Raw genomic sequence first — 25,676 nt, 5'->3', positions numbered from 1 at the left:
ACAAAAGTGATTCTAACTTTATTCTTGTTGCCACTTTTTCCTCATATCACAACTTTTTTTTGAAATGTTATTTTGCTTGTGACATTTTTAAGTTTTTTTATAACACATTTTTGTATTTTTGGTAGGCTTTTTTCTCATAACTTTTTGTAATGTTAGCAGTTTCTCGTGCTTTTTTTCTCTCATTTGTTAATTCTCTATTCTTTATTTTGGTTCTCTATCAATTATAAATGTTGAATTACAATTGTTTGTCTTCTAATGTTGTGATTGTATAGTAAAATTACCACCCAAAAAAATGCCATCTTCTCTTAATATGAAAATGGCAGTTTGGAGTTGAGTTGAGCTTTTTGTATTTTGGGAGTAGAAGCTCCAATGAAGGGTTTGCTTGTCCTGTTTTTAAACCTTTATGGAGGAGTAATAGCACCCCCCCCCCCCCCCCCCAACTCCCAACCCCCCCATGTGCTTTTACCAGCTAAACGAAGAGCGTAAACAGAAACCACTCCATGGTGGAGTGTCCACATGCTCGGACAGCCGCAGCTTTTACAGCTGCCGCATATAGCTGGATACCGCTTGTTTCATTTCATACCGAGCTTTTATCCACATCATCTTGAGTGCATCCGTCCATCCATCCATCCATTCGTCCATCCACAGCGCATGATGCATCCAGCTGTGACCCAGCAGTGCTAGCAAGCCTTCCCTATACGCCAGCCCTCATAGCTCCAGTACTTCCACGACACGCGTGCTCTCATCCCTGCCGTAGCTTCTGCTCCAACAAGGCCTTTTATATTTCATACATAGCAGTCATGCAGCATTTTTCTTGAATTGTTACAGCTTTTTTTTAGTAGTTTTCTCAACTTTTTTTTTCTTTCTTCCTTTCTTGCATTATTTCACCATTTTTTCATGGTGATACATATTTTTTTTCCTCAATGACTATTTTTTCTTGTCACAATTTTTTTCATATTTTAACTTTTTTCTTGAATTGTCGCATTGTTGTTATTATTATAGCTGTTTCTGTTACTGTTTTTCCACAGTAGTTCATGTATCTTTCCTCATAGTATCATAACTTTTTTCTTGCATTATTGCAGCATTGTGTGTCACTTTTGCCCATGAATTACTTAGTTTTGTCCAAAAAGTGAAGGAAGTAGGAAGAGTCAGAGTAACCCCCGCCCATTTATGACAGCCATTTGTCTAGCTTCAGTCGTCATCCCCATCCTTTTTCTCAAAGTGCTTCTCTGTTGCAAACAGTCACGCACAGCTTGTTGCTAAACACACGCACAGAGGGAGAGAGAGAGGGATAGGGAGAGGAAGAGGGAGAGAGAGAGAGCAGCAATGCCATTCATCACAATTTAGCAGGCGCGGCATTAGACAGTGTTAGGATTAGAACAGCCTCTTCTCTCCTCTCCAGAATAGAAAGCAAACACAGCCTTCCTCCTCCTCCTCCTCCTCCTGTGACATGGCTGACTTTCATTCCCGCTAAACCGTCTCACCCCACTTGAAGAAGTAGGCTATTCCGATCCGCACACACACACAGACTGCACTACACAACACTACTTGTTGTAGAGCTTGATTCACTTTAGCTAACATTCATTTGTGATTGGATGGCATCCATAGAAAATAAGTATACATTTACAAGAAAAAATGTGTAAAGCAGAGAAAAAAGTCATACATTTACAAGAAAGTGTTGAAATATTGTGACAAATTTACAGGAAAAGTGTTAAATTTACCAGAAAAAAATTTAATATGACAGTCATAAATTTGAGAATAAAGTCGTACACTTATGAGAAAAAGTTGTAAATCTCTGAGAAAAGTCGTAAATTTACAAGAAAATGTTGGAATATTGTGACATTAATTTACAGGTAAAGTCTTAAATTTACCTGTAAGACATTTATGTCATAAATTTGAGAATAAAGTTGTAAATCTCTGAGAAAAGTCATAAATTTACAAGAAAATGTTGGAATATTAATATGTACATTTACAGGAAAAGTCTGAAGTTCACCAGGAAAAAAATGGAATATTCATAATTCAGTCATAAATTTGAGAATAAAGTCATAAACTTACGAAGAAAAAGTTGTAAATCTCAAGAAGGAGAAAAAGAGAAGAGAAAAAGAGTCATAAATTTACAAGAAAGTGTTGGAATATTATGACATAAATATACGGGAAAAGTCGTAAAATTACCAGGAAAAAAATGTGAATATTATGACAATCATAAATTTATGTTAAAGTTGTAAATGTATGAGAAGAGTTGCGCATTTATGAGAAAAGTTGTAAATTTACCAGAAAGAAATTATGCGTGTCAACCAGTCATAGCCAGCAGGCTATAAGGCTACACAAGCTAGTTCTGTTTTCTGCTAATAAGTGAAGGTTTTGCAATATTCAGGCCTTGTAAAAGTATCAAATATTTTTTGGGGGGGTTCTTCCAAAGTTTTGTTGATCCTGTAAGTGCTTTCTACTCCAATGCTGACGTGTTAGCTTTTTTGTAAAGCATTTGCAGTGACCCGACTCATATAAATGAAGGTATAATTAAATAGCACCTGCACTTTATTTCCCTTCTGACTCAGCACTTTATAATATGAAGCACTGAAGAGTCCCATAAAGCTCTTAAGCTGTTGTCAGAGCAGTGTCATATTTCATATTTGCATATTATGGACGTGTTATTAAATGGCGTGGCTTGATTCCTCCTCCATCCTTTTGATGACATACAGCAGCTTTTCTCACGTCTTCTCACTAGTAATTGGAACCTAGTGCTTGCGTGCCGTTCATGGAAAAAGGTCATCCTAAAGAGCACTAGCGCCACCTACTGACAGGAATAAACAAGCTTGTAAAAGCTTCAACCGCTGGCCACATCTTTAGGTACACCTGCACTATTCTGCTTTTCCATATGGAATCATGTTGTTGCTTAAAACTGAGCATTAATATTGTAAAGGCAGATTTTGTTTGTCTAAATTAAGTTTTTTTTTTTGAAGATTTTAGTGCTTGTGATTGGTTTGGCCAGCAGAGGGCGCCATCGCACAAAGTAACGACTACTTAGTGCATCTCCATAATTGTTTGAATGCCAATTTATTTCACTTCAAAAGGTGAAACTCATATTTTAGATTTAATACACACACTGACTTTAATCATACCACTATCATGCTATAATTTGTTATTGATTATTACTCTTTTTGTTATCTCCACCTTACTTTCTAACATTTCCCGTAAAATACATTTTCCTCTTTTTCTTGCAAATCACAATGTTACTGTTATAGAAAAACAATTTGGTCAGATTTACCCGGCATTCATTTAACACTATGGTTATTATTGTAGATATTACTGCAGTTTGCAGGTAAAACAATTGAAATCTTATGATCACTTGTGTATGATGCTACAAGCAACCTGACATAGAAACCTACTACACACAAATGAAAAGGTCATCTTTTGAAGAATTAAAAGTGTATTTGTTCAAGCTGGCATGATACACATTGGTAATATTGACGACATATGTGTGCATAGGTTCTTTTTTTTTTGTTCTTTTTGTGGTGTTAGATGTTAGAATACCATTTGTTTGACACATAGAAAATGACACATAGATAGGCGGACAACCATTGAAGTCTCTGTCCCAGTTTGGGAAATGGCAAAGAGTCCAGGATCCATCCCTGCTCTTCTACACCGAAAGTCCAAGGACGTCCAGCATCCGTCCTCAGGACAGAAATGTCCCCACAGCTGCTGAATGAACCAATAAAAAAACCGTAACGTTTATATAAACCAGGAAATGAAATTATTGCTGTTACATGATTTTTTTAAAATTCACAAATGCAAAATAAATAGCTTAATTTTGATGGCGAATAGTGATGTAGCTTGTTCAAGCCGCACGTGATTGGTCAGCTCCATGACACGTAATAGTACGGGGCGGGGTTACGGGTCAATGGAATCCAAAGGGAGAGTGGGAACTATTGAGAGTGCTACAGTATGAACAGCGAGTGACATGACAACTACATTTGGGAACTTTTTCACCATTTTTTCGAGTTAAAACTGTTACTGGATGCCTTTTTTCCCTTTTCTTTCACTCTAACTTGTTCAACGTTTATAGGTCTTTGCCACCCACTCTTTGTCAGACTGACATCCTTTTCAAGTGTAAAATTGTACTTTTGTACCACAGTTCTATGTCGAGTATTACGACTTAATAATGTTATACAGATTTTAGTAAACTTGTACATTAATAACTAATCTCGATAATGAAACCTGATATTATTTTGAAAATAAATTCATTTAATGAACCAAAAAAATCTGAGGAGGCATTCGGCTGAATTTACTGAGACGAGTCATAAGAACCGGCACAACCGGCTCTCTTAAGAGTCTAAATTCCTATCTTTTGTTTCGAGCTGTTTTTAAATACTTTGACTGTTCGGCACGATGCATAACTACACCAATAAACGTCATGAATTAGCCACGTTAGAGTAACATTTAGCTAGCTTAAAACGAATAGACGAGCTGCTATGTTTACGTCTGTACCTTCACGACAGGTCCAGTTTCTTCTGCGTCTCCGTCAGTTTATCCTGAAGTCTCTTCTTCCTCCAGTCCAGGTATTTCCTCCGCATCCTGTTGGCCTGCCAGCCGGCCGCGAATCCAGCCAGGAAGGAGACGACGACGGCCGCTTGCAGTGACCTCTCCGAGAAGTCTGCCATGCTTGGTTCGCCTCCTGTCTGAGCGCCGCACGAATGCCGGAAGTTAAAGTGACAGGTGAAGCTCTCGCGATATTGCAGTCTAGGTTCTCGCGCGCTTCAAAATAAAAGGCGGAGGTACAATGCAGTATGGATCAGGACAACTGTAATGAGTTCTGGATAAATAAAACTTCAAACTTCAAAAATCATTTACTATATCTATGCATACGTGTGTAGTATATCTATTTTTTTCAGCGTGTAATTCATGAGTTACAAATGACTGACAAAGATAAGCATAACAGTTTAATGCAGTCAACTGATGCCATTTAACCAAAACAATAACGTGTTAATATTTTACCTTTCAATGCAGGAATAAAAAGTAGAACAAACACATAAAACTACACATTGATGGTCAATTATTTACTTTAAAAGCCTTGATTAAATGAAAATAAGTTTGAAAAATCCACCGCTGCTTCAACATATAGCGAGTCAACAACCATAAAATTAACAGGGGAAATGTCGCCTTACTTTGAAGTCTCTCAGTGCTGTCATTAAGATGTTTGCAAGAGGAGCAGTAACAGGAAGTAAAATAACGTTGACTTTGAAAACAGTGCAGCAGGACTGTATGTTATTGATACTGAGGTGTAAGCACCATGGAAGAAAAGTACATCTTATCTTTCACAGGGTAGAACTCAAACCTGGATGTATTCAAGAGTAGTCAGCGTACAGTTTGTGTAGTAGGTTTCATAAAAGCTAATGCTAAATGTGAGCGGGTGAGTTGTGCAGCACGAGTGTTGATGTTCAGAGTTTGGGACTGAAGTACAGCACTTGTATGGTACAGTACGGTAGCGGCCATCTGTTTGGATCGCCAGGCCGGAACTTGACTCCCGTCGATGGTATTGCATCGATCATCACACGCGATTCTGTTTGAGCCTGTCTATGTGGTAGCACAGTTTGAGAGCCGGGCCCAGCTTCAGTCCGAGATACTTCATCATCATCTCACTCTTCAGCAACAACAAGGCATCGCCATCTATCTCCTGAAACATACATGGATATCGGTAATAATCATCATAATAATCTTGTAATACCTGCAAATGCCCCCCAGGGTGCACATTTGGATCCCTTTGCTCCAAAGTCACAGTCCCAAAAGTTGTAAAATATGCCTCAGAAGTAAACAAAAAAAAACCAACAATAACCTTTTAAACCATCACACCACATGTTTCCACAAATCTTGAGACTTCATCTTAATGAGTAGGATTTTACTTTTTCTTTTGTGTTGTTCTTTCATTAATGCTAAGAGTCCACTGGGCCGGTGCCAGTTCACGCCAATGCAATTTGCTGTGGCGCCTAGTGTTGCCAATAAGGTGCCTAATGGCGTGCAGTGGCTCAAATGGCCTCCCAAATGGCTCATGGTGGCCCGTAAGAGCGGGAAAAATGGAGTTTGGTCACAAAAAATTTCAAAATGTTTAAAATCTTTGACGCGCCGATTTCTTCATGCAAGTGGCAAAATGTCCACCAAGTGGAACCAAATGATGCAAACAATCTGCCTATTGAAATCCAATGGCGAGTGCCAAGTTGTGCCAATGATGCTAGGAGTCCGCTGGGCCAGTGCCAGTTGGCGCAAATGTTCGGTGCGGCTCGCTGTGGCGCCGAATAACGGCAACATGCCGAACGAACATAAATTCAGCGCCACTGCAAGGCACTACGTGCCAATCACATAATCTTTGGTGCAAACTGGCATCAACTGGCGCCAGCCCAGTGGACTCCTAGCATAAAGGATGCATGTGAGGCCAGAGGAAAAGTGTGATGATAACCATAGAGGCAGAACAGAACTTACTGCGACATAGGAAAGAGACCGGCCACTCAGGATACAACATGATCAACCCAATTTATTCCAGCAGTACCTATAAAAGGCCACTAGGTGACCTCTATGTTATATTTTTTATTTATTTTAGCTTTTAGAGTCGAGAATGTTAACACAGGACTGAAAAGCTGTGCCTGTAGAGTTAATACGGTGAATAATGATGGACACAGTTGGATTCTAATGAGAATATTATGTGTGCTCACATGTTTTCGGAAGGTCTCAGCGTGAGGCCCCAGAGCTTGAGGGTCGGCGTCTTTGATGAACCAGACCACCTCGTCCACGCCCCAGCGGGACGGGTCCTTCCCTGCAGGACGCATGGGCTCTGCCGCCTCAGCCATGGCACTGTCAGCTGAAGCACGCACACACGCAGTCACACATGTCTGTCTGTTAGAATAATGGTGAAAGTAAACTAGTCACCATTCCTGTTCGCCTCCTGGAATCTCCTGGGACTGGACGCTTGTCTGCACAATCCCATAGGTATCGCACACCCGCTAGTGGTGCTACGGTAGGCGTGTTTTAGGTTGTACTGCGATGCCATCATCCCGAAAGCAGAGTTGTAGCGCTTGGAGTTCAACGAGGGGTCACAGAGGAAGTCGTCAGGCACCAATGTTTCTGTCAGGTGTGGAAATACCGACATCAGGTAGTGTAGTACCAGGTGTAGCATGGCCATAAGACCATGCATGCTGGTTATTGCAGTTCATGGACAAAAGAAATTGGTAACATTACATTGCAAGATGTATTTTTGGCTTGCGTCAATTAGTATTCATGCGTCTTAAATATATTTGTACTATACATTCCAAATTCATCTGCACGGCGGTCGAGTGGTTAGCGCGCAGACCTCACAGCTAGGAGACCTGAGTTCAATCCCACCCTCAGCCATCTCTGTGTGGAGTTTGCATGTTCTCCTCGTGCATGCATGGGTTTTCTCCGGGGACTCCGGTTTCCTCTCACATTCCACATTGGCGACTCCAAATTGTCCATAGGTATGAATGTGAGTGTGAATGGTTGTTTGTCTATATGTGCCCTGTGATTGGCTGGCCACCAGTCCAGGGTGTACCCTCCAGGATTCCCGTGACCCTCGTGAGGATAAGCGGTAGAGAATGAAAGAATGAATGAATTCCATATTCATTAAATGTGATTACACTTTTATCATTGAATTTAGTACACAAAGCAATTTAAAAAATAACAAAGCAGCATGTATGTTAATTTTTAATTCATGCATTTGACACAATATTTGTAATCTTGCAAATTCGTAACTCAATTTTATTTTATTTGCTGCTCTAAATCACAGATTTGCCATTTTAGGATTGTCATCTTCTCATGTGTGCACAGAAGTCGTCTAGCTTTCAATGTTTTTTAAGATGTTCTACCAAGAACAAAAGATATCGTACTTCTATTAGCATAACGTGAAAAGCGTGTACCGCACGGCCAAATTCCTCTCTGTCGTATTTTGGAGATGAATGCTTTTCATAGCATAGAGCCAATATGAAATAATAATGTGATTAGTTTGTAAAAGAGGCTGTAGCAACACTAAAAGTAATATCCTTCATATAAACACTGACAGGTTATGTTGCACCAAAGAGGTGATTTACATAGTGTGTGTGTGTGTGTACACTTCAGACATTTCTCCTGACTGCACAAAGCATCAGAAGGCGCCATCCCAGCTCCAATACAACGGGGGCCATCTTTACTTCCTTATTTACATATTTTTGACAGGACGGTTGCGTAAAGTCTTTTTGTAGCAGAAAGGAGGGAAAGAGAAACGTATGATTCTCTCCAGGGGCTGAAGAGACGACTGTAAGGGAATAGGCATGATGCACGACATGCAAAAAGACGCTTGGATTGTCTTGTTTTCATACAACATGCATGACGGCCTAGGATAGTACAGTACCGTATGTTGTATGTGGAGTATTGTGACAAAAGCATGTAAAAAAAAAAATCACTAATGAGTGTTGTTACCTGTCAGGACCTGTGGCGTCGCAGAGTGGGGCACGATGGCGGCGTCCTGGGGAAGGGAGCCCAGCTCCGGCTCTGGTGTGCTGCTGGGAGGTGAGGTCGCCGGGTGGGACATCGCCATCCTGGGCTTCAGCTACACATGTATCGGCATGGTTCACACAATATACAGCAACATTTCCCTCAAAGATTCTTAAAATGTAATCATGATTTGGAGTACATGATAAAGTGCAAAGGAAAACATAGCTCACTTTCATCCTGTAGTCATTTATGAATAAGAATATTGCACAACTCACATGCGCATGCAGAGGTAGATATGCAGCGACTGCCATCTTGTAGCATTTATAAAAATGACATCAAGTGGTTGCCTACAGCCACAGCTGTTAATGTTTTTGACCTTGTGTAACTATTTCTCACTTTAAACCCAGGCTTCCTTCCTCTCTTCTTGGGCATCTTGAGGGCCGACAGAGACGCCACATAAAGGTCCTGAAAGTCCATCTTCCGGGTCGGAGGCCGCCCCCTCTTCCTGCCAGTCACCTTGCCGCGGGGCCCCGCCGCCTGGAACTGGCCGGCGAGAGCTGGCGTCTGCATCTCTGGAGCTTCTGACAATCCGCTCATTCGACCTGAGGTATAGACACACATCTTGACACGAGAGCACCTTCGCCTTAACCCCTAGCGCCCCCGCACACACGCAAACTACAGGAAATACTCCAAACAAAGGCGCATAGTGCTTTGTACTTCACCACCACCCCCCCCCTCTGCTGCTAACAGTGGAATAAATATTGTTAGTGCACAAGCACACTATTACACAAGCATGCACGCCATTGTCAAAGGAAGTTACTAATAAAAGACATAAATAGTAATAACGATACTAATAGAAGTGACTTCCTAGTAGCCGGAATAAACTACATTATTAGTAGAAGCTCCGCCTACCGCTCGCCAGGCCGCCCGGTGGTGGCCGTGTGCCTCTCGGCCTGCAGCAGCAGCTCTCGAACAACGGCTCTGTCACCCCCCCCCCCACAAAACAGTCTGCTGTCAAGACGCCGGCAAGAGGCGCCTCCCTCCTTCTCTCTCTCTCTCTCTTTCGTCACCCCCTCTGTGTCTCCTTTGGGTCGCCATGGCAACACGCCTCTAACATCCCGTGTGTGTGTGTGTGTGTGTGTGTAATGTAATTACAGTTGAGGCAGCGCAGCGTTTTTTTCCTTTTCTGCACCCCCACTCCAACAAAAAAGGGGAAAAAAGGCTCAATGTGTGTTTGTGTTGGAACAATTGTCATCTTTCCTAAAATGAGTGCATAAAAACATGTTTAAAATCGTACCAATAATGTCTATAATGTCTAGCACCTTTCACCGGACAAAACATTAGATACAAAGAGCCAATATAAAATATGATTCATTATATATAATAGAAATGATATTTTGCTTAGTTGCACGGTGACCTAGTGGTTAACATGGTGGCCACACAGTCGAATCTTGTTTGAAAAACATTTCCATCTGAGATTAACAGAGTTAACTATTAAACAAAATGCAATGAAATATTTTCATGGATTAACAGCCCTACTGTATACACATTTTCCATAGTTTTCTCCGTGTAAAAGTATCATTGTAAAACTGTAAAAACATGTTTTGTCATAACATTTTCGGCTTCCTGGGAAGAATTAAAACGATTTGGTTTTGGTCAGTTTCTGTTTGGAGTCTGACCTTCTGGAACAAGTTAATGATGGTAACAAAATCATTTTTCATAATGTATTCATGTATAATCTTTAAGATACAAAATTCACATGTGTGCATGTACGAGAGCTCGAGAGAGGCATCATAAATCTAACAAAGTAATTCCACACGCCCCTGGTGCCCCTCCTCAATTAGTCCTGTCCCAGTACAGACCATCATATTTAGAAAACCAATTACTGTGTGTGTGTTGAGGTGGGGGGATGATGACATTTGCAGCAGTGCACGGCACGTTTGAGGCAGACATGTTGATTTGTTGCTGATGAGCAGTGATTAACACAACTTGATGATTAGCTTCCACTTTTTCCTCCTTTTAAGTCAATAAGAAGTCGCATATAAAACGTCGTCAATACCCGTGATCATCATTCAATATGAATGTGTGTGCATTCTCCCATCATTGTTTAATTGTAACAAAAAGCTCCCTGAATGAATTCACAGCTCAGACAGGGCATCGCCATTGCAGACAGACATGTCATGTGACATGCTAGGAATAAATAAAGTACTGTGTGTGTGTGATGGAATGTGTAATCTCTCACAATTAAAATATCCTGTAAATAACACGCAAGAATATTTGCTTGTATACAATTGCCATCCCTCGTTTATCAAGGTTAATTGGTTCCAGACCCTACCACGATGACTGAATTTCCTTGAAGTAGAAACCAGTTGTTAAAACATGCAATATTTTCGTAGTTAGAGCGTAGAAAACTTGTTTAGGACTGACTAAATGTAATCTTTACCATTATTAAACCACACAGACAAGAAATAACAACCCTGTCGTCACATGGACACTCTTGTAATTGTTACACAACACTTAGCTCAATTGTAGCACAGGCTAGGACCACTGACGCGCACGAGACAGCTTTACCCATTAGCAAGCTAGCCAGCTAACTCGTTAGCCTCTAATTTATTTACTGTATTCTAAACTTAAGAAAATGTGTAAATTGAGTGGGGTATAAATAGGAAAGCTTACCACTTGGGCACGGGATGGGAGAAATTATTTTCACTTTATCATGTCGGACATGCTATTACCGTCTCCATGCGGTGAGACGGTAATATAACGCCATGTCTTAATGGAATGTTACTGACCCCTAGTGGCCACAATACTACACATACGTTTGTCGTCCTATTTCTCGACTAAGGATAAGCGGCGTAGATGATGGATGAATGGATGGATGGACACCATAGTTAACCACCAAATAGTGATCATTTATTCATTTCTGTAAAAAAAAAAACACGATAGAGCGCTATTGCTCGGAATGACTATTTAAAATGTTAAATGTAATAAAGGTTTACAAGTAAATTGACAAAATTAATGTTGAAAATATGAATACACTTTCATAGATCTGGTTATTTTCCAAATTGTATTTCTTGAAAAAAAATACCAACAAGTAAATGTACAGTATTGCTTTTTTGGTCCATTTTAATCAAATATCATTTAAAAATATTACAACTCCAACTATTTTCTACATTTTTTTTGCACTCTAGTACTAATTTATTGCATTTTTCGACATTCAGTTTTATACTTTTAATTAGTTTTTAATTTCCCACATAAGACAGACTACCAGCTGGTCGTCATTTAAAAGTTTTTATTTGAAATGATTTTAAATACAAATAATATATTTTTTCCATTTACAATGAGATCCTTTGTAAACAAGAGTGGCAGAAGATAGTAGAGTACTTTTAGGGTCTGTCACGGTAGCGAGTGAGACGGAGAGCGCGTCTTTGTGGTCGTCTTGGACCGCACTGCAGCATCAAAAACCACTGATGCTACATTCTATTGTCCAGCCTTATTCTACGCACACACACACACACACACACACACACACACACACAAAACTAGGTGGGTTACCCTTAGCATACAGCCTCCATGGAGCAATGAGTGCAGATATTTATGCAAAACAAATCCATCTGCTCCCCCCCAAAAAAGTCATGATTCTAAAAAGTGTTAAATAAACACTGGCTTGCAAAATTTGTTAGAACGCAAACACAAATCAAGTGTAATAAAGAAGGGAAATAGAAAGTTCCAACCTTTTAATGCTCATCTGCACACTGTGTAACCAGTCACTTTCACCCACAGGGGGCGCTGGAGGTCCAGACGCACACACAAAAAGAAGAAATACTGCCAGGAAGAATGGTGGATGCATGGCACCCAAGTGGACTTTTCACGCTGTTGGCTTGTATCGGTAAGGCTTCTCTGGACCGTGACGACACATATGGAATGTGCTACAAGAAAATGGGAGATGATCGCGTTCACGTTGTTATTACGTTGGTGTGTAGCCACTCAGAAGGTCCGGCAAAGTGGGGTGTGCAGTTTGAAGCGTAGAATAGAAAGTATCATTGGTTGTTGTCGAGTGATTGTGACAACTTGAGGCGAAAGGAGCACAACTAGGTTGTGGTGGTGATGGTGGTGTTGTTGTTGTTGTACATACGGAAGAAGCTGACATGATGTCTCCTCCAGTTCACACTGACTGTCACACCTGTACAAATTCTTACAAGGTTATTAGAAACACTCGTCTCGCGCACACACACACACACACACACACACACACACATACACACAGAGTAGAAAAGAGGCGAGCTGGCGTGTTGGGGGGGCAAAGATGGAGGAGACGAGTACAAAATGTCCCAGCTGAGTCTGTTACTGTGTGTGTGTGTGTGTGTGTGTGTGTGTTGGGGTGTTCTGTGGTGGGGTGTCGCAGGAGGTGGGGTGTCAATGCCGTTAGTGTGTGTGCTCAGTCATTATCGTCATCATCGTCATCTTCGCTTTCCTCGATGCCGTCGCTGTCCTCCTGCTCCTCGTCCTCCTCCTCTGTGTCAGGGATGTCCCACTGAGGATGGTTGTCCATCATGGCCTTGGCCTCGTGCACCTCCAACTACACACACAAACACACACACACACATTAAACACAAGTACATGCTCATCAGTCACACATGCATTAAATTTCCCTCACTTCCCATTCCATACCCATGAATTCACTCACACTCCCACTTTGTGCTTTTGGATTTTCATAGCTTCACTCTCTGTAAATGTGACTATAGGGGTGTTATTTCATATCTAGAGGGCTCTACTAGTGTTAGTGTATTTAGAAAGTTGTAAACAGGTTTTCCTCATAAAAACTCACCCGCAGCAAATACTGCGAGTATTACACTACCGCTCAAAAGTTTGGGATCACTTGCAAAATTCTTTGTTTTCCAAAGAAACACATTTTCATGCATTTCAAACAATTTTTCCCATTTCACAAACTATTAAAATTAATCAGGTGATTTTTCAAAGAAATATCTACATTTTTGCATAGAGGCCGACTATCAGTCCTCTGCATCAATCTCCTGGTATGGCTGCTAATCCAAGTTAATCATTTTATAAGGTTTATAGATTATTAGAAAACCCATCTAAAAATCGAAACTAAAAGTAAAATCTACTCCCTTCAGAGAGCAGCACAAACTGGGTCTAACAAGGACAGAAAAAGTAGTGGGAGGACCTGAAATATCCGAGTGTGTAGTTTAAGACAAAGACGCCTCACAGGTTGTCACCTGGCAGCTGCACTAAATAGTACCCGTCAAACACCAGTGTCAGTATTAGTGAACAGTGAAACGGCGACTTCAGGATGCTGGACTTCATGGCAGGATTGCCAAGAAAAAAAACATATCTCAGATTGGCCAGAAAAATTTGCAAGTGATCCCAAACTTTTGAGCGGTAGTGTTCATGTTATCATGAATGTGCTTTTTACTACATGGTTACAGCAGGATATAAAAGCATAAAACTTTATTGGAGCTTTTTGGAGGTGTTTTAATAGCGGGCTTCCTAGGTGGAATCGGCATGTCCCATTACCTTAGCTGCCTCTTTTTAAGACACAGTTCATGTCGCACATAAAGATTGTGGATGATGGGCAATAAAAGGCACTCCCCCGTTACACTGACTCACCATGTCACACCCATTCACAAGTATTAGTATAGCATAGCACAGTATGGAGTAGTATAGTAGTAATGTTACCTTGAGTGATTTGATCTGGTCCAGTCCCATGTATGAGTCGGAGCGCAGGATGACAGAGTATTGGTAGTTGCCTGTTTTGGAAGGTGCTGGAAACTTGAGCTCCACCTACAAATAAAACACACACACACACACACATAGTAGTGAATCAATGTGTGAAAGAATCAATGTTCAGCGCAACCATTTCCTGCTTTGTTGCTGTAAGCCCACCAAACATGCTAGCAGCCGCTCGCAAGATGGACACGCTAACTGGCGGGTCGGCACTAACCCGTGATGTCCCCCCTACAGCTGGCCCCATTAGACAAAGATGCAAATGGTTGCCTAGCACCACTTAGAATGAATTATCTTTGGATTATTTATTCATTCATTCATTTTCTACCGCTTTTTCCTGGTCGCCAGCCAATCACAGGGCACATATAGACAAACAACCATTCACAATTACATTCATACCTATGGACAATTTGGAGTCGGCAATTAGCATGTGTTTGGAATGTGGGAGGAAACCGGAGTACCCGGAAAAAACCTACACATGCACGGGGAGAACATGCAAACTCCACACAGAGATGGCCGAGGGTAGGATCTTTTGATTAGAAAACTATATTTACAGATAACTTTCTGCTTCTCGAGACCAATATGGCACCGATGACTTTTTCTATGTGTACTTTTTAAATTTAGATTCTGTAGTTAGTGCGCACTCTGAGACGTAAAAATAACTGGAACAAAATTGGATGTGACCAATCGTACCTGTTATCCAATTTATTGGTACGATGTCCTAATTCCCTCACAGCCGATAATTATCTTGCACCCCCACTTTGGATCTCTGACCTACCTCTTCTGTGTCCTTGAGCGTGCAGACGTGGTAGGGCATGGACACCAGGGTCTGGTCCCTCCGGTCTGCGATGTAGAGCCACCACCACTCCTGTTTCTCTTCAGGGAAGTAGAGGCTATAGGAGGGATGCGTCACCTTGGACTTGGTCTCCAGCAGGGCACGTTCTCGCCTCTGAATGCTTTGCTGCAGCGCCTCCCACTCCTGTGTCAGGGGAGGAAAGATTAGATGATGTCGATAAAGGCAATTGCTAATTTGCTCTCCTGACCTCCTCGTCGTCCCCGGCCATCTCGTCCACCTCGGTGTCGCTCTGCTTGTCACTGTCCTCGTCCCTCTCGCTGGGGGAGTCTTTGTTGGTCTCACCGTCGTCTGAGTCACTGCCTTTGTCCGAGACCTCCTCCTCCTCGTCCTTGGCCGTGGACAACTCCTGTGATGGTGAGGAGCAGATAAAGTGATGTGTTCATGAGGGCGACGCTCCTCTGTGATTGGCCACTTACGTTTCCTGCCACGCTGCCGTTGGCCTGCTTGCTTTTTGTGGGCACCGGCGTGGCTTTCTTCTTGGTTAGCTTTTTCTTCTTCGACTTTGCCATCTTTTTGGTGCCTTTATTCTTGTTCTGCCATACTTTTGTTTTGGCTTTATTCGGGTCGCCCTGCTTCGGGTACAAACATTCCTCAACGTTAGCACCTAAAACAGGCTATGACATGCTACTTTGTGCTTACTGCTTCTTCTACAGGGGCGGCGTCCTCTCCTGGACAAGGCGTGGACTCCTGTTCTTTTTCAAACACCTCCTACACACACAAAGTACAGCCGTGTTAATACATGCCTTACAACAGGAGTGTCCAAAGTACAGCCCGCTGTTTTGTTTTTGATTGGAAAGTCATTTTACAAGAAAACGTAAAATATTAAGAGAAATTGTAATTTTACAAGAAGTTGGAATATTATGATGAAAAATAGTTGGAGCACAAAGTTGAAATATTAAAGAAAAACGTTTTTTTTTCAAGCTATAATATGAACTAAATTTGCAAATCTACATGTGTTTTACAAAATATGACTCAATATATGAGTGTAAAAGTTGCATCCTTTCATATATCAGTAGGTGGCCGTGGTGGAAAAGGTTTGGACACCTCTGCCTTACAGCAACAACACCCTCTAGTGATCATCTGTGGAACTTCATCTCAAAAGGAAGCCAATTTAGTAGTAAGAGTTGCTTACCGCCATTCTTTTTCTGGATAAGGTGACGGTTACTGTGACGATGGAGCCCGCTGTGATGTTATTGCTGTCTTCATCATCGAGGACTGCAAACAAAGGTCGGGAGAACAATCAGCTGTCAATCACCCGACAACAGGTACATCCTTTTGAAAGGCCGACCTTGTAGTTTGGTATCCATGGTGATGTGGGGGAAGCTGCCCAGCACGGCCATGACCTCATCATACTTCTCCTCCCCCAGGAAGCGCAGCATGCTACGTCTGTCGGAGTCTTTGAGACTCACCAGGTCCTGCAGGCTCCGGACTTTGTACTGGGGAACAAGACGAGGGGTGGACAGTGAGGAGGAGGAGCCATGAGCCACTGTGTGAGCGCGTGTTAAACCCTGGTACCTTCTTGGAAATGCAGTATCGAAGATGCTCCTCTTCAAAGTGCGGCAGCTGCAGCAGAGGCGACTTGGACTCCTGCAGGCCCTGCACGATCATCTGCGTCAGCTTCATGCAGTTCTCAATGGTGACCAGACGAGGAGCATGGAAACCTGGATACACCAAAACGATAAGTGACAATGTCCTCCTACACATCTCTTCACGTGTAATGTGTGCTTGTGTTCACCTCCTCTGCTGTTGGCCATCATGGTCAGCTGACAGCCCACGTTGATCATCTCCTGGAGGAGAGCAGGACTCTTCCTCACTGCAAACCTCTGATCTGAAGCACAAACACGCCAGGCCTGGGTTAAACGTTTATTTTCACACTGTCACCTCTTAAAATTGACCAGTAATAAAGCGGCTGACCTTCGTCCAACTCCTCAGACACGTCCATGCGTGCCAGGTGAGCAAGTACTAAAACTCTGGCCTTCAGACTGTACGGGTAGCAGAAGGGAGGCTCTTTTTTCTTCACGTTGATGTTTCCAAGCTCTCGAATCAACTACAAGAGGGAGAGGAAAAAATTATGGGTGAGTTTAATTTGCCCCTCCTCCATGGACCTGCATTTACTTTATATTGTCTTTATTCTACAAAGGAATATAAGGGCCACAAGTCAATAACATGAGAATAGCTTGGAATTTTAAACAAAAATAGTCTGAAGTTAAGTCCTAATATTGCAAGAGAGAAGACATTATTAGGGTTCCTAACCTGCGGCACTTCGATGTTGTCTGTCGGCCGTATGGTGGCTTCCTTATTGCTGCGAGGATCAAACTCAAACGCTGCCGTCAACACCATAACTAACCCTGCAAGGGGGAAACAAATAGCATGTGTTGTCTAATTGTCTTACTAAGCTGACAAGGTGCAGAGGAAGTAGTAAAAACCTACGCTTCATGTTCATGTTGGGCGTCTTGTACATGAAGTGCATGAAGAGCTGGGTGGTGTTGATGAGGATCTGGTCTCCGCTGTATCGGATGGAGCGGTACCACCATGTACCCTAGTGTAGTACGAGAGGAATCAGTACGCTACACCTAGCAACCAGTATAAGCAGACCACTTACCACAACAACAGGGAGGATGACCATGAAGGCCAGACCGTAGACTAACAACACCTAGAAGACAGAACAAAGAGACGTTAGCGCTTTGGTAGGAAGCATACTGTATACAGTACGTGCTATATGTTGAAAATAAATACCAGCATGGAGTTCTTCTGATCCACTATCCAGGCAGGCAGGGCAATACCGAAGCTGGTTGCTGCAAAGACAAATCCTTCTAGTCATACTAAATACTTTGCATATTACAAAAAGGCTGAAACCGACCTCCTGGGCCATCCGGGTTGCCGTACATTTCCCAGTTCTTCCGCGATTGCTCGTTGGTGAGACTGCAGGCACAGAGAGGATTTTGAATATTGAAAACTTCAACAGCTTAACTAAAGTCAACCCCAATGAGTCGTACGCAGCGTAGGCTTTGGCGATCCTCATGAAGGTGGCCTCGTCGCCGCCTCTGTCTGGATGGTATTTCAGCGACAGCACGCGGTATTGCTTCTTGATTTCCGACAGCGATGACCCCTAGACACAAAAAAAATAGAAATCTAATAACCAGCCGTGTTCCCGCCAGCAATCTGTACGTATGGATGTGTATGTACCGGGTCTAGGTTGAGGACTTCATAAGGATTATACTCCTGGTACTCCCTGTCCAGCTTGGACACCTTGTATGCCAGCAGCAGGAACACAGCCCAGCCAAATAACAAGGCAGCTTTCCTGAAAACACATTAACATAAACCTTGTCATGGTTCCACACACACTAGCGGGCAGCTGGAGCCCATCAGCGTAAACAGGAAGTAGGAACATATACTTTCACACCGGGCTATGTCAGTTTGGTTTGTGTTCCCCCTTAACTCTTTAAATACCAAATAATACATCTTTTATATGTTATTATAAATACAAAGACCTATTTATACAGCTTTTATGTTTTTTAGCACAACAGGCAAAAAGAGGCAATGACGCAACTGCACACTAATTGACGCTTCTGGAGCAGTTTTATGCCATAAGACGGCCACAAGGTGGCAGAGGTGCACTGATAAGAGCTCGGCATGGATCTTTGGCATGTACAAACACTCGACCACCGCAAGGAGGAAGTGGAAGAGGTTGTATGTAATTGTAAATAGCTCATTTGTAAATGCACTTATTTTGATGTAAAACAACGACCCTGCAAGAAAAGTCGTAACACCGGTAGGTTTGACAAAGAAATGATCAGGCACGCAGGCATCGATTGGTGTAGCCTGGGTTAAGCTGTCAAGCAGCAGCCATTGAGTTTTTTTTTTTTACAGACTTGTGTAACCCTATGTGACATAGCACACATGCATATTCATGTCTCGACATGAATGAAAGCTTCGAAAGGCATTTATCGGCAGATACTAATCAAATCGATCGGAGCATCCCCAATTATTACTGTACTATTATTACGATACTGTATAAACAGTAAGGCAGGTTGAGATGTTTGGCATCTGTGTGTGCAAGTTCAACTTGTTTCCATGGCAATAACAAAGCCCAAAGGCCTGCTCTGCATCAGCATCTGTTGCCATGACTACCCCCCCCCCAATCCCCACCACCGGCCAGCCGAGAGTTGTTGGCGACCACAAAGACAAAGGAAATAAAAAATCCAGACGGATTGCTGTGATAAACGTCTGCACAGATACACACCGACGACCACTTTGCTTAATGAAACACATTTCATGCTGGCAGCAGCGTCAATCAGCAGAGACACCAAATAGAAGTGGAAAGCCGACGTACGACCGACTATCAACCGGGCCCGAGAAAGCAGACATGAAATAAACAGAAGAGTGAGGCAGGAATACTGAACACCAGGACCCTGGAGAATAACTCCTTTCCCCACAGTCAAAACATCCTGCTGTAAATAGAACAACTTCACTTGGACTTAAAAGTCCTTTCATTGCAACTTTTCACACAACTAACAAGCAAGGATGTAACACTTCAGTTCATTAGCGCCAGATGCAAAATGAAGTATAAATGTCAGACTGGGGAGGAACATTAAATTACAATAAATTGTGTATTTTTGGAAATAAATGTGTAATGTCTCAATAAAAAGTGGTAATGTGAGAGTCGTAAAATGGTAATGTTTAAGCATCAAGTCACAACACTAAAAAGAAATATGCAGTTTCTCCCTTAACAAGGTGAATTGCTTCCAAATTCAATCTTAATAAATATAATATTTTCATAGTTATGGCATAGAAAACCTGTTTAGAATTTCTAAATCCACTTTAACATTATTAGACCCCCGAAGACACGAAATAAAACCCCTATAGTCACCTTTACACTCCGATTAAGTGGCCAATGTAGAATACTACATTCACAATTATGATGCTTCCTCTGCCTTGTATTTTAATTAATTTAGCCTTTTTTATGTTGAAATGCTTCATTTAACTTTAATAACTGCAATTTGTTTAAATATACATATCTTTTTACTGATAGTTCATATTCAACCACAAAAGTTATTTATTAACTTTTAGAAAAAGGCGATATAGAGAAGGAGCGCTGATCAAAACCGTGATATGCAAGGACTATCTAATGCAATGCAACTGCGCAAAAGTAGCATTTTTTTCAACCCATATTACAAAACAAGACCAGCAAGAAATTAATTTCCGCAGTTTAGGATTCAATGTTAATTAATGAAATGTTTTCATAGTTAAGAGCATAAAAAAACCTGTTTATGAATGTATAAATACAACATTATTAGAACCCTGTAGACATGAACCAACACCCCCAACTCCTATTATTCATTGTTTACAACACATTGTGCAACTCTTATGCTGTAGGGACTCAACACGGCCGCTAGCTAGTGAGCTAACTAGTTGGCCACAAAATTTTTCTAAACCAAAAAAGCAAAAAACTTACCACTTCCACACATAATGTGTGGATAACTTTTTTTTTTAACACTGTCGGACATGCTTTGGCTGACTTCATGCAATGTTAAGGTAATGTAAGGTCATGTCTCAATGTTTTGTGGTATAACTGCCACCTAGTGACCAGAATACTACATATCACTTGTATTTCAATGTTTTGACTAATAATGGACCATAGTCTCCCACCAAACAGCCCTCATTTATTCGTGAATTTTGAGAAAAATCACAATACTGGTCAGGAACGATGATCGAACTGCGAAACTGGCAGGAACGACTATTACAATGTGTTCTCATGTTGCGCCTTTTTCAGCCTAATCCTTGTTCTACTTTCATGACTTTCTTCTTACAGTATCTTTTACCCTTCATGTCAGTGCGGCCGCTATACTTCCCGTCTTCCAAAATAGACACAACGTGAGGCTAATTTTAGAGAGCCGTCCCTTTCACAGCAGCTAAAACATCATGAAATAATCATAACAAAAAACATATGTGATTCCCCTTAAGAGGACACACATTTGTAATTATTTTGGACTCACTTTAAAGTAGGGATGATGCTCTGCTGGGACTTCATCACCCTGAGGCGGTACCACAGGCACCTGCCATGGACCCTTCGCAGGCTCTTCAGACGCAATTGTTCTGGAACACACACACAATGCTTTAGAAAAAGAAAAATGTGGTGCTACTTATGGCAAAGTTGGTAAAAGGTTCTGCTAATGCTTAAAATGACTAATACATGTCAAAATACTAATAAAATTTTACATGTTATCATGAATTTGCCTGTTACTACATGGTCACAGCATGGATTAAAAAAAACTTGTTAGAAGTTTTGGAGATGTTTAAATAGCAGGCTTACTAGGTGAAATAGGTGTGTCCCATTTCGTGCATGAATTAGCTGCCTCTTTTCAGCTGGTTTTATATCTTTAGAACTCACGGAAAAGGGAAAGACGTGTGTTCATGTCCCATATAAGGATTGTGGATAATGGACAAAAGTCCAAAACAAAGTAAACGACATTAACCTCCACTGGCTGGTCTTCATGGGAAGTCCCAGAACAGCTGAAGGGGGAACTTTCTTGACAGAAATGAGAATAAGTGAATTATGAATGCAATCACGACTTTCAACGGAAAGAACCAGAGCAGTTGAACCAACTCGCCCTGGCCGGCGAGGCTTTCTATGGGACAGGGAGCGTAAGGAGGTTGTGTCATGAGCATTTATCTGTGATGCATCTCATTATGTAAATGTTACATAATGTTCGGTGTATTTAAATCAGATGACATGTTAGGGAGCGCAGCCCCATTTGTGCATGTTGCCATATGCATGTGTGCACTAATTGTGTTGTAGCAAGCACTACATATGCTGTCTTTTTTGTGTTACTAAATTATGTAAAGGTAAACATCTGTGATGACCTGTCAGGCAAGAGAGTAGAGTGCTGGAATACGTTGCATACGCCACGTCAAATGTGCGCTGCTGTTGTTGACAAACACGTCAAGTTAAGGTTATTATCAGCTCCATAAGGTCGCACAAATGTGAAGTCACTTAGGGAGTTATTTCCTTAGGGGGATACGGCAGCGGCTTTTCGTGTTATTGGCTTTAAGTTGGTCACTAGGATTCCACTTTGAAGTGCCACTGTGATGACAAGGTAGGAGTGAGGCTTGGCTAGTGTGAAGGACTCTTAAGATATGTTAGCACTTAGCTAAGTGAAGTGTCTCCCAACATGTTCGGAAAGAGTTGCCAGGCTAGCTAAGTTAGCATGGAGACAGACAGCGGGGCCTTACCAGCATTCTGATCCCGGGGCCAGAGGTAATAGGTGGCCGGGATCACAATGAGTCCCACGAAGGAGGTGAGGAAATAGAAGAACGTATTGCCGCTGTCATCGTACTGGAACTGTTGGCCGGCCATTTTCGTCGCGGCGCTGCCGAGTCCTCCGAATCCTCTTGTTCGCCGCCGCGGCGCGTCCCCCCCACCGTAAGCCCGCTGAGTGCTACCTGACTGACGGAGCGTTTAGCTAGCCAGCTAGCAAACTAGTGGAGAGCAGCATCGGTGTACGTGGTGTACGCGTGCGCAATGTGCTCCTTTTTCTTCGTTGGTGTCTGATTGCCTTGGACGGTGTCACGACCGCCCTCAACAGGTTACTAGCGCACATGACAGCCCGGAAACCAACTTTGAAGGGTGAATTTGAGAATCCATAAACATATTAATTGTTGATTAACATTTTGGAAACGGTAGTAAGTAAATGAGAGAACATTTTTATTTTCACTTTAATTACTTTATTACTCTTTTGCTTTTGATTTTTGACCTCCACTTATTACTTGTTCTTTCGATTGATTGCTTATTTGATTTCTCCAACACAGTACTCTGCCCCAAACAATAATACAAATCAAATGTGATTTAATCATTTATTCAAATGTCATATTTGTAATGATATGATGTCATCTCGGTGCAGGTTCATATGTGCACCACAATGTCCTCCAGAGGTTTGCGTGAGAGGTCGGGTACCGTGGCATCTTTAGCAGGATAGCCTACAGGAAGTAGCATGAGGAGCTTCTCGTTGGGTGGCCGTTTGAGAAGGAGCCTGAGCTGAGGGCCGCAGTTGAGGGGCGTGGACGTTACGGTAACAAGACCGACGTTCTGGGAAATGGACAGGAGCACCAGTGTGACACATATCAATAGACTGCACATTAGGATTTTTTGACTGTATTTTACCTGCAGTGCAGCCAGTAGGATACCACAGGCTATGGAGACACTGATTTCATTGTAGTAATGTGTCTTCTTTTTATTGTTTGGTAGGGTGCCGTAGGTCTGCTTGAAGACCAGGATCAGGTATGGAGACACATCCAAGTACTCCTTGATCCAGTTTGTCCTGCAGAGGCAATGTAGTCATTGGAAGTGTATTACTGGTTAGCACAAGTGCTAATTCAGTTAATTAATTAATTCAGTTGAATTACAAGATGTACAGGCTCACCTTAATTTTGCCAAATCTTTCACCCACTTGTCCCCCATCCTCTGGCGGTAGTTCATCTCCTCCTCTTCCTCCACTATCAGCCTAATCTGGTGTTTGGTGTCCGCATCCGAGACCACCACAAAGGTCCAGGGTTCTGTGTGTGCTCCGCTGGGGGCGGTGCCTGGCCAAGTGAGTTAAATAAGCAGCATCACATATCTGCATTATGTGTTTATTGAGGATAGAAGGACATGTTTGTCTCCATGCCTGCGGTGTGGACCACGTTGTCGATTATTTCCCGTGGAACCAGCTCTGGGCTGATGAAGCGGACCGACCTGCGCTGGTTCATCAGCGCGTAGAAGTGCTGAGAGCGCTGCAACATTTGGTCCTCGGGATGCCGTTGAGGTGAGTAGGGCACGTGCAGGACATCGTCCTCCATGTTGCTGTCCACCCACTCGCCTTCCTCTGTGACATTTAACACAAGGAAGGTTCAAGGAAAAGTTCATTAATTCATTCATCATCCGTGTTGTCAATCCTTGAAATGTCTTTCTCTTTTCTGTGCGTTCTAAAGATAGAAAAACAGCTAAAAAGAGGCCTGAGGTCTTCTGAAAAAACCTTCAAAAAGGGCCAACAATGCACCATTTACATAATGTGACCTACTAATCAAGCTACAACGACCTTGTTTTGTTTTATTATTGTTAAATTGTTACATCCAAGAACTATGTTACTGGGTTCACCACACCACACCAGCTAGCTGTTAGCCGACTAGCGACTCGCTTCACCACACACTCGCTCACAATGCCTCAGGCCACTAGCTAAAGGTAGTTTGGAGAGGTTAACGCTAGGTGTAGCGTTCCTTTCTATGTTGCTATAGGTGAACTCAATGTGCCCAACTCGAAGGGGCTCAGAGCTGATCCCTGATGCACTCCCACGTCCACCTTGAACTTCTGTTCTGAGCAAAGCTACACAAAGCTACACGGGGGAAGGTGATGTGTCATAACGCAACACAAAGCAGACACGGTGGTAAAGCTGTTTGTCAATGAGATTAGAGAGGGAACAGAAAGCTGACAGGACGATTCTCATGCTGTGGAATGCGAAAATGTTTCCTGACTTTTGAACGTGACTTTAAAGAATATGGAAAAAATAAATAAAAGCATAGAATATTGTTTCATTTTCACCCTCACACGTGTCTGGCACTCTCTGCAGTTGAGTTGACTATTCTAAATGAGGAAAATGCAGTGTACTGTTGAGATTCCACATCATATTCTAAGCTTTTAGCCTTAATAAAGTGCCTGCCAGTGTTTTTATGGCAAAGCACACAAGCCTGTGTTGTTCTGGTTCAATTCATGTTGAAGCACCGTTGGCTGCACTTTGGTTTTAAACACTCTTACAACACACAGAGTGAGCAAAAACTCTAGTTATGGTGCTCAACGTGCAGGCTTGCAGCCCATAAAAGCGAGAATAGAAGAGTGTTTGTGTGTATTTTGCCAGGAAATGGACAAATGATGGACTGAAGTCCAAGTATCTCCTCTACAACATTGATAATCAATATTCCTGTTGTGGCTGGAAAAACAAACAACTACCCTCACCATCCTCTCTTGTCGGGACCTCGCTGTCGTCCTGCAGGTCCTGGTCGACCCAGGGTTTAAAGTCCGCTTGTGTTTTCCCTCGGGGGTCTACAACCTTGCTTTGGCGGCGGCTCCTCAGCACCAGGATGCCCGACACCACACACAGCACCAGCGCCAGGAAGGGCGTGAGGACGGAGAAGACGGCCATGATCGAAGAGAGTGGAGGACGCAGCCACTTCACTGTGAGCACTTTTTTTTGTGTTGAAATTCCTGGGATGTGAAAGAGTTGAAAGTTCATTGGTCACACTGTTATCTCAGCAGAGTAGAAGAGGACTAGATTAGAACTGTTGCGGCCTCCTTTTTACCTTTGGCCGCTGAGAGGCGCCTAGTCCTGGAGTTTGTGACTCCACAAAGCTTTGGTGGGATTACTTTATTGGGGAGAACAGGGTGGCAAACTGAGCATAATGGAAAAATATGACATATACCAAAGCGTTCAAGAAAAATACGGCTTCCTATAGCCTTTTCCTCTCTCCTCACCCTCCTTGGTGACTAGTTTGTGCCGTGTGGACGACGTGACCACACCCTACACACCTAATCCTAGTCCTATAGATTGTTATGACCATTTCTGAGCTTTCCAGT

At 42.4% G+C, this 25,676-nt stretch overlaps 5 protein-coding genes and 1 long non-coding RNA gene across 8 annotated transcripts in view; 2 read left to right on the top strand and 4 right to left on the bottom strand.

Annotated features, from left to right (window-relative positions):
- Positions 1–1,859: 1,859 nt before the first annotated feature.
- LOC131107083 (mitoregulin-like) lies at positions 1,860–4,707 on the bottom strand. Of its 2 annotated transcripts, none has more exons than XM_058056766.1 (2): positions 4,486–4,707; positions 1,860–3,699 (listed from the first exon to the last, which is right to left on the bottom strand). In XM_058056766.1, exon 1 carries the CDS (start codon positions 4,656–4,658, stop codon positions 4,488–4,490), a length of 171 nt encoding a protein of 56 aa, XP_057912749.1. In that variant the 5' UTR covers positions 4,659–4,707; the 3' UTR covers positions 1,860–3,699; positions 4,486–4,487. The 2 variants fall into 2 exon arrangements, with proteins under 2 accessions (XP_057912749.1, XP_057912750.1); XM_058056767.1 differs by having other exon boundaries at positions 1,860–3,696.
- A 225-nt stretch (positions 4,708–4,932) lies between these two features.
- Positions 4,933–9,459, bottom strand: scml4 (Scm polycomb group protein like 4). The gene is made up of 6 exons (XM_058056750.1): positions 9,385–9,459; positions 8,869–9,074; positions 8,465–8,587; positions 6,916–7,117; positions 6,702–6,847; positions 4,933–5,671 (listed from the first exon to the last, which is right to left on the bottom strand). Exons 2-6 carry the CDS (start codon positions 9,067–9,069, stop codon positions 5,546–5,548), a joined length of 798 nt encoding a protein of 265 aa, XP_057912733.1. The 5' UTR covers positions 9,070–9,074; positions 9,385–9,459; the 3' UTR covers positions 4,933–5,545.
- Positions 9,460–12,194: 2,735 nt separating this feature from the next.
- On the bottom strand, positions 12,195–22,603 carry sec63 (SEC63 homolog, protein translocation regulator). 2 transcript variants are annotated; one of them, XM_058056703.1, is made up of 20 exons: positions 22,307–22,603; positions 21,070–21,169; positions 18,260–18,374; positions 18,070–18,182; positions 17,934–17,995; positions 17,810–17,868; positions 17,676–17,726; positions 17,504–17,612; positions 17,327–17,421; positions 16,988–17,120; positions 16,809–16,901; positions 16,589–16,734; positions 16,362–16,509; positions 16,206–16,288; positions 15,713–15,781; positions 15,490–15,642; positions 15,261–15,419; positions 14,996–15,196; positions 14,170–14,274; positions 12,195–13,051 (listed from the first exon to the last, which is right to left on the bottom strand). In XM_058056703.1, the coding sequence occupies exons 1-20, from the start codon at positions 22,428–22,430 to the stop codon at positions 12,911–12,913; spliced, it is 2,259 nt and encodes a 752-aa protein (XP_057912686.1). In that variant the 5' UTR covers positions 22,431–22,603; the 3' UTR covers positions 12,195–12,910. The 2 variants fall into 2 exon arrangements, with proteins under 2 accessions (XP_057912686.1, XP_057912685.1); XM_058056702.1 differs by having other exon boundaries at positions 15,490–15,645; positions 22,307–22,601.
- LOC131107085 (uncharacterized) lies at positions 16,227–23,963 on the top strand. Its single transcript, XR_009120201.1, has 3 exons — positions 16,227–16,338; positions 16,441–23,661; positions 23,718–23,963. It is a non-coding gene; the product is annotated as an uncharacterized LOC131107085 (long non-coding RNA).
- iyd (iodotyrosine deiodinase) lies at positions 22,850–25,305 on the bottom strand. Its single transcript, XM_058056744.1, has 5 exons — positions 25,059–25,305; positions 23,737–23,934; positions 23,494–23,653; positions 23,235–23,391; positions 22,850–23,159 (listed from the first exon to the last, which is right to left on the bottom strand). The coding sequence occupies exons 1-5, from the start codon at positions 25,243–25,245 to the stop codon at positions 22,977–22,979; spliced, it is 885 nt and encodes a 294-aa protein (XP_057912727.1). The 5' UTR covers positions 25,246–25,305; the 3' UTR covers positions 22,850–22,976.
- The window catches only part of ppp1r14c (protein phosphatase 1, regulatory (inhibitor) subunit 14C), a 17,787-nt gene continuing 17,279 nt past the window's right edge, over positions 25,169–25,676 (top strand). The window contains exon 1 of the mRNA XM_058056762.1: positions 25,169–25,279. The gene's annotated coding sequence lies outside the window, so the exon portion shown is untranslated. The remainder of the gene's footprint in view (positions 25,280–25,676) is intronic.

This window comes from Doryrhamphus excisus, chromosome 19, assembly GCF_030265055.1.
Source record: "Doryrhamphus excisus isolate RoL2022-K1 chromosome 19, RoL_Dexc_1.0, whole genome shotgun sequence".
Classification (NCBI taxonomy): Eukaryota; Metazoa; Chordata; class Actinopteri; order Syngnathiformes; family Syngnathidae; genus Doryrhamphus; species Doryrhamphus excisus.
This window is presented reverse-complemented; position numbering and strand designations above follow the sequence as displayed.